At 36.6% G+C, this 6,880-nt stretch overlaps 2 protein-coding genes across 2 annotated transcripts; one reads left to right on the plus strand and one right to left on the minus strand.

Annotated features, from left to right (window-relative positions):
• Positions 1–104: 104 nt before the first annotated feature.
• LOC132193568 (large ribosomal subunit protein eL14) lies at positions 105–1,438 on the plus strand. Its single transcript, XM_059614323.1, has 4 exons — positions 105–165; positions 604–705; positions 886–1,080; positions 1,183–1,438. The coding sequence occupies exons 1-4, from the start codon at positions 163–165 to the stop codon at positions 1,393–1,395; spliced, it is 513 nt and encodes a 170-aa protein (XP_059470306.1). The 5' UTR covers positions 105–162; the 3' UTR covers positions 1,396–1,438.
• On the minus strand, positions 1,429–5,028 carry LOC132193567 (kynurenine 3-monooxygenase). The gene is made up of 9 exons (XM_059614322.1): positions 4,871–5,028; positions 3,891–3,960; positions 3,638–3,828; positions 3,532–3,580; positions 3,146–3,233; positions 2,175–2,688; positions 1,848–1,988; positions 1,630–1,791; positions 1,429–1,576 (listed from the first exon to the last, which is right to left on the minus strand). Exons 1-9 carry the CDS (start codon positions 4,943–4,945, stop codon positions 1,496–1,498), a joined length of 1,371 nt encoding a protein of 456 aa, XP_059470305.1. The 5' UTR covers positions 4,946–5,028; the 3' UTR covers positions 1,429–1,495.
• Between the last annotated feature and the right edge of the window lie 1,852 nt (positions 5,029–6,880).

Consider the following 6,880-nt stretch of genomic DNA (forward strand, 5'->3'; position numbering starts at 1 on the left):
AGCTCACTACTAAATGTTTAACAATATTAATTATTTTTTACATTTTTTAACTGTGTAGCTACACGTAATAACAAATAATATCAATTTTAAAGCAAAATTATCAAAAACTCATTTGACCATAGTGGTAGTTGTCGGCCATTATTCTTTGTCATCCGAAACAGAATGGTAAGCGCACGCCGGCGGTATGAATTTTCCAATATTTTGAGTCTCTCTGTTTGAAATTGACATTTAAACACCACAAATTTTAAAATTAATAATCTTTACATAATTCTACACCGGGAAATCTGTACTCGTACCCTGTATTGGTACCTGTAAACAAAACGCCGCTTTGCCACGTGGTTTGCGCACAGGTCCCTGTTTGTGCCAGATTTTCCAGTTTGCCTTGCATTTTTACCCGTATTTTATGAGTTTGCTGCTGAAATATAATTTTAATTGTCTTTTTTAAACTTTTGCTTGCAATGGGCTTGATTTTGTTCACCCCTTGATACCATAAACCACGTGAAATCTGTTATGAAGTTGAGCAGGCTTCAGTGCCATGACACTTCTCCAAACAATGTGCATGCGAATTTTTTTGCCTAAATAACACGATCTTTCATATTTCAGCCATTCCAAAGGTTCGTTGAATCGGGCCGAGTGGCCTACATCGCCGATGGCGATCACAGTGGCAAACTGTGCACCATCGTGGACGTCATCGATCAAAGCAGAGTAAGTTCCATTTTCGAGCATGTCACTCAAGTCCTGTCAATTCATTATGATGAGACCTTTTTATAGGAATTGCCGTCTGATCGTTAAATGATTATAAGCTTTAATCTGAATATAAATCTTTCAATTGATATTTGAAGCAGACTGGATATTTTGAAATTAACATTTATTTATTTTTTATAGGCATTGGTCGATGGCCCCGAGACCGGAGTCCCCAGAACAGCTGTCCGCTTCAAGCAGCTGCACTTGACCAAGTTCAAGTTTTCTCTTCCCTACACTGCTCCTACCAGACTTGTCCGCAAGAACTGGAAAGATGCTAAGATCACCGAGAAGTGGGCAGAGAGCAGTTGGGCTCAGAAAATTGCTGCGAGAAAGAGGGTGAGGATCTGCATTTTGATTTTAAATTCTTGTCAATCAGAAAGTAAATTTTCTGTGTTTGATTTTTATTTTACAAATAGATATGATTGATTTCTTTTGCAGAGAGACGCGCTCACGGACTTCGACCGTTTCAAGCTGGGCCGTGCCCGCCAGACTCGCAACCGCATCATCACTAGGGTCTACCAGAAGCTGAAGACAAAGGCTGCCCGCTCTGGCCGCGTCTACCCTGGTAAGAAGCGTTGCAAGAAGTCCGCCAATCCTAAGAACGCCGCCGCCAAGGCCGCAGCTAAGGGAAAAGGCAAGGGAAAGAAGTAAGGGCTTGTATGTTAAATAAAAAACTCTTGTATCTCTTAAGAAATCGGCACTTTAATTTATCAAAAAACTTATAATTTTTGTGAGATTCAAATTGGAATATTTAAAAAGCAAACGAGTAAACAAAGTAGGCTATCATGGCCACCACCACAGCTGCCATCGTGGACAAAAATCGGTCAACCATCTGAAATTAATTAAGATTTAATTTGGGATTTGCTTTGTTATTGTAAATTTCACCTTATCCTGCCACTCTTTGTTTTTGATGCACTGGGCGTATGGCATGTGAGAGAAAGTGACCGAAGTGTAGAGGGGGATCCACAGGTCGGGCATCAGGGTGTGCAGGAGGTTGTCGAAGTGCTTCCTGATGAGGAATGTCTTTCGGTTTACGAGATCACGCATCTGAAACAATTCGTTGGTTAAAAATATGTTTCGAGAATTTTTTTTTTTAATTTTACCTCAACGTAGTTGTACATGGCCAAATTGCAAATCGCTTCAGCGTCTGGTCTTCGGGTCTTTGAGAACTCAATCAAGGCAGGTCCTAGGTCGAAATTGTGTTTGAGTAGCACCGCGTCCAGCAAACGGCAGTCTTCAAAGCCCTATCAAAAAAGTGCGATTGATTTAATTTATTTTCCCTTAAATCCAGATGGAGATAATTTATATTTTAAATTCAAATATACCAATTATTTTATAAAAAAGAATGTTCCAGTTCAATATAAATGTTAAATATTCAATTTTTAAATTCTTATTTTTCATCAATTTCCCATTTGGTACAAATTATTTACCGCATTCATGCCCTGCCCGTAGAAGGGCACCATGGCGTGGGCAGCGTCTCCGATGATGATGGCCGTGTCGCCGATGTTGTACGGACCGCACTTGACGGACACAAGGGGCGATGGTTTGTAGGCAAAATAATCGGACACAAGTTTCTCCTTTCCAATCAGTGGCAGAGCGTCCGGGTAGTACTGCTGGAAGAAGTCGAGCAGTTTCTCCGGCGTGCTCAGTTTGCCAAACTCCTCGAAGGGCATGAACAGGGTGACCGTCCAGGAACCATCCTGGTTGGGCAGGGCGATCATCATGAAGCGTCCGCGCGGCCAGATGTGCAGATAGTTCTTGGGCATGGCGTGCGAACCGTCTGACAGGGGCGGAATGCAGAGCTCAAGGTAGCCGTGGGGAATGTATGTTTGGCTGAAGTCGAACAGGGGTTGCTTCATCATTTGGCGGCGCACGGAGGAAAAGGCGCCGTCCGCACCAACAACCAGCTGCGCCTCCACATTGTGGACTTCCTTGTTTGGTTGCCTAGTTTGAATTAAATCCAATTATTTACTTGAGTCTTCAGAGAAAAATTTATATAGCCAATTAGTATTTTAATAGACTTTTATGATTATTATAAAAAAAAATTGATTATGTTTTTTTTAAACTTAAATTTTGAATTTATCCAGAAATACAATTTGAATATAAGTAATTAAGCAAAGTATTTTCTCTATCAAAAAGATTTTACACCAAGTCATTAATATTCCTTTTATTGGATTCTAAAAATTTAATTTAAGAATATTTGAAGAAGAAAAATCACCAAATTAAATGAAATTATATTTAAAAATAATCATTGTCTCGTTTCATTATTCATCTGCTTTTGAAAGTGTAATTAATGTACTTAACAATGCCAAGAATGAGAGTTCACAATTTTTTATCATGATTAATGAAATATTTGAGCAATTGTTATCATTTTTTGCAAAATAATGAACAACAGACCTACCTCTCGAATGTCATTTTTCCCTGGTTCAAGTTTGCCGACACCAGTTTCTCGTTAAAGTGACAATGCACGTTGGAGTATTTTTCAGCGGCTGAAACAAATATTACCAAGAAATTAGAAAGATAAAACTTTAAAAATTGAGCGTCACGCTGCCGCGCCGCAAAAGAGACCAATTAGGTTGAAATTTCATATATATATGGTGCTGGTTTATTTTTTTAATTGTTAATCAAAGTGTTATGTAGCATGCGGGATCGTAGCGCATATATCAAAGTGGTCAGATGGGGTTTGGAAAGAGATTAAGAGTGACACGCAAAGGAGACATCCTTGAAACAGAACGCGCGGCGGAGTCACGTGCAAACCATTGCGGCCGGGGTTAGGTGTCGAGTTACCTGTCAACAAAGCCTCGTTCAGGAAGCGCCTGCCCACCGAGTAGATGCACTATTGGAAATTTTGAATTTTTAATCGGGAATTTCAAATTTCGTCACAAAAACAAACCTGATCTTTTTTGCCGTACGGAATCGGTTTTGTGGTGCCGTCAAGGTTGTGGATCATGCGAGCGAACATCGGGATTCCGTGGCGCTGAACCACCTGCTCCTCGATGCCCACCTCCTTCAGGGCTGCCCTGCCGCGAATCGAGAGGGCCAAGTTGATAGACCGGCCAGGGACGTGTTCCAAGTGGCGAATGTCTTATTAAAAAAAAAATGGAGTAAAATTTAATTTTGATAAATTTTTTTTTTTTTAATATTACCGGGTCGAAGCTCATACAAGTGCACCTCATGACCTCTCTTTGCAAAGAATGACGCGCTCAGGGTACCGACCTATTTAAAATGCAACATGCAACTCAAAATTAAGAATAAAAAATATAATTTGTTTCAATATATTTTTTTTACAAGGTTTTATAGTGACAAACATTTTATTTCAATGTATGTTTTCTAATTTGAGTAAAATGATTATAACAATAAAATTGGAAAATTTAAATAAAAGAATTATTTTATGTTGAAAAATTATAAATCCTTTTGCAGCTCTTTAAATTTTTACCGAAACATGTCAAACAGCAAAAAAGGTGTATTAATCAGGAGGGAGAAATGTGAGAAGCAGACGTGCGTTTTATAGGCTTCTCAAAGTCTCTCTCCTCAAAAATTGGTTGGTGAACGTGGCTGAAGTTAGACTGCATGGTTTGGTAAAAAATGACAGAATTTTGATATTATATTTTTTTTAATTATAATTATATAATTAGAAAATTTTATAAATTGTTTTCAGACCTGGAAACTTTATATTTTTATTTGTTTGGTTGTCTCATTATTCTAGACTAAACTTAACTCTTGGCTAATCGCCAATAATGTTTTCTAAATTACGTAACAATTCTGTACCAAGAGACACCGAGCTCGTTTAAAGCGTCACCAATCAAATAAATAAAAAATTGTTATGCGACCTTCAAATTTGAATTTACAAAATTTTGTCGAATTCTTTGAGATTCGTGCTTTCAAAAAATATAGCGTTGAGTGATAAATTAAAACAGTTCGACTGACTTGTTAACCTTTGCCGATGAAGTTCAATGTCAATCAATTTAAAATATCAAAACGCATAAGTAAAAGATGCAAAACTTCAATATTTTTAATGGCTCAAGATAGAGATTAAAATGAAAAGATATAAACGGCACGGAGAGAAGATTAAAATTAATACATTTTGCAGCTTATTTATTTTATTTTTATTAAAGAATTTACTCACAAGTCCTCCTCCGACGATGGCCACTTTAAGTTTCGGATAGTTTTCGCACCCGTTGGCACCGGTGGTCGTGTCCATGGTTAGGCCGGAAGGCGAATGTAGCAGATCTGCGGTGGTGCTCACTTCTTAAGACGCTGAGGACGCATGCGTGCCGTCGAGAATCTCTGATCAGGGTGCTGTGGTCATCGCGTCCTCCTCCAGCCGCCGTCACGTGCTCTTTCTCGCTTTTATATTATTTATATACAACATGATTTTCATTCAGCGCGAATAGCACGGCTCTCTCTCAACGCATGTGTATGTTACATAAAATGCGCGCTATTTTTAGCAAAACCTGAACTTCTTGAGTAAGTTCGGTGCCTGTTTAAAGTTAGGTTTTTAACATTGGAGCGTGAGCAGAATTATTATTTGCAATTTTTATTTTCGTCAATTAAGATTATATCGTTGAAAGCTTATTCTTCACTCTAAGCAGCTCTGTTAGAAAGTATTTTGCATTTCACATTTCTAATTAATTCTGAAAATTTGATTTAATATAATAAAATTGTTTTTTATATCAAAATCATCAACACAAAACATTAATGGCATTAATTAAAGTTGTGATACCCTTTCTGCTCATTTTTCCAATTTCAATTTTTTTTCTGTATGACTTGAGTAGAATAAATAATAATAATAATAATGCAATTGTATTTTTATCAATTATTTCTATGTGAAGCTTTACATCCCTGGATTGCATTTTGTCGTTTTTTTTTTTAATTTTTAATTATCAATATTGCCTATTGGCATAGCGATGAGCAGAATCAGGTATAGCGCCCTGTCAGAAGTATAGCGTGTACTGGCTGACCCCCATTAAAGGATGCTAAAAGGAGGCATCGAAAAATTTACTTTCATATCTACTTTCATAGCCGCTAAGTCGTACATATTGTGATTATTTTATTTTATTAAGTGACGCTACTTGTACTTTATTATACTAAAAATTCTAGTTTTTCAAATTGTTTAGAACTCTTATAAAAAAGTTAAGATTTAAGGGTGCTAAAAGGAAACAATTCCAATAATTTACTTTCATACAGCTGCTGAGTCGTGTACATTGTGATTATTTAATTTAATTTAGTTACGCTACTTTTACTGAATTTTACTAAAAATTGCAAGTTTTTCACTGTTTTGAACTCAAAAAATAATAAGAAAACATTTTTTCAATGCTCTTTAATGTTCAATTAAAATGATCTATAAAACTAAAAGTAATATCATCTTGTAATTTTAGTATGTTGTTAAGGCTACATTATTTTCAATACCGCTATAAAATTCTGAGGGGGGGCATCTTTGCGGAAATTGGTTCATAAATTTTTTAATTTCAATTAACATTATCTCTAACAATAAGCTTGAGCAAGCCACGCACCGTTTTAATTTTTTTCCAAACAGCTGATATTTAAGACAATATAGCAGTGCAATTATTTTCATTCTTTGAGAGATCATGCAAGAAGGAAATGGGGTAAATTTCTGAAAAAATTTATTATTGATTCTCTTATCATATTGGCAAAATTGCTGCCCTAACGTAAGTATTTTTTTTTTACAACCAATAATTATCAACCTGAAATTGAAATGACGAGTGTATCTGAGGTGCGGCTAAGTTAGCCTGTATATTTTATAAGATGGGCACAAAAGTGTTTAGATAAAATTAAAAAAAAAAAAAAAATTATAAAACTAAATATTCAATTGTATTAATTTTATTTTAAGAATAGTTTTGTCTTTAGAACATGTCAGGTCTCTGGATTTCTGAAGAAAAAAAAAACAATAATTTGATATTTTAAAAGTAAATGCTTTCAATAACACAAAAATTTAATGGGATAATACATTTGCGCGAAAAACTCTCTTCCCGCTGCCGCGAGATTTTTCGACTTCAACTTATTGAGCTCGTTCAGCTTGAGCAGTTTGCGTCCTGACCGCCGGGCAGCGCCACAGTGCACGCCCAACGCTCAGCAGGCTTTATTGCTCTCTCCCTGGCCGCAGGTTACGCGTGCG

The sequence above is a fragment of the Neocloeon triangulifer genome, unplaced genomic scaffold, assembly GCF_031216515.1.
Source record: "Neocloeon triangulifer isolate White Clay Creek 2 clone unplaced genomic scaffold, ASM3121651v1 ptg000004l, whole genome shotgun sequence".
NCBI classification, from domain to species: Eukaryota; Metazoa; Arthropoda; class Insecta; order Ephemeroptera; family Baetidae; genus Neocloeon; species Neocloeon triangulifer.

Excerpts from the sequence above, each read along its gene's own strand:
- LOC132193567 (XM_059614322.1), bottom strand. The coding sequence starts at position 4,945 with ATGGACACGACCACCGGTGCCAACGGGTGCGAAAACTATCCGAAACTT. Across the intron at positions 2,689-3,145 it reads GGAAAAATGACATTCGAGAG|GCAACCAAACAAGGAAGTCC; the intron begins GTAGGTCTGTTG and ends AATTCAAACTAG. Across the intron at positions 1,989-2,174 it reads ACGGGCAGGGCATGAATGCG|GGCTTTGAAGACTGCCGTTT; the intron begins GTAAATAATTTG and ends CTTTTTTGATAG.
- LOC132193568 (XM_059614323.1), top strand. Across the intron at positions 706-885 it reads ACGTCATCGATCAAAGCAGA|GCATTGGTCGATGGCCCCGA; the intron begins GTAAGTTCCATT and ends TATTTTTTATAG. Across the intron at positions 1,081-1,182 it reads AAATTGCTGCGAGAAAGAGG|AGAGACGCGCTCACGGACTT; the intron begins GTGAGGATCTGC and ends TTTCTTTTGCAG.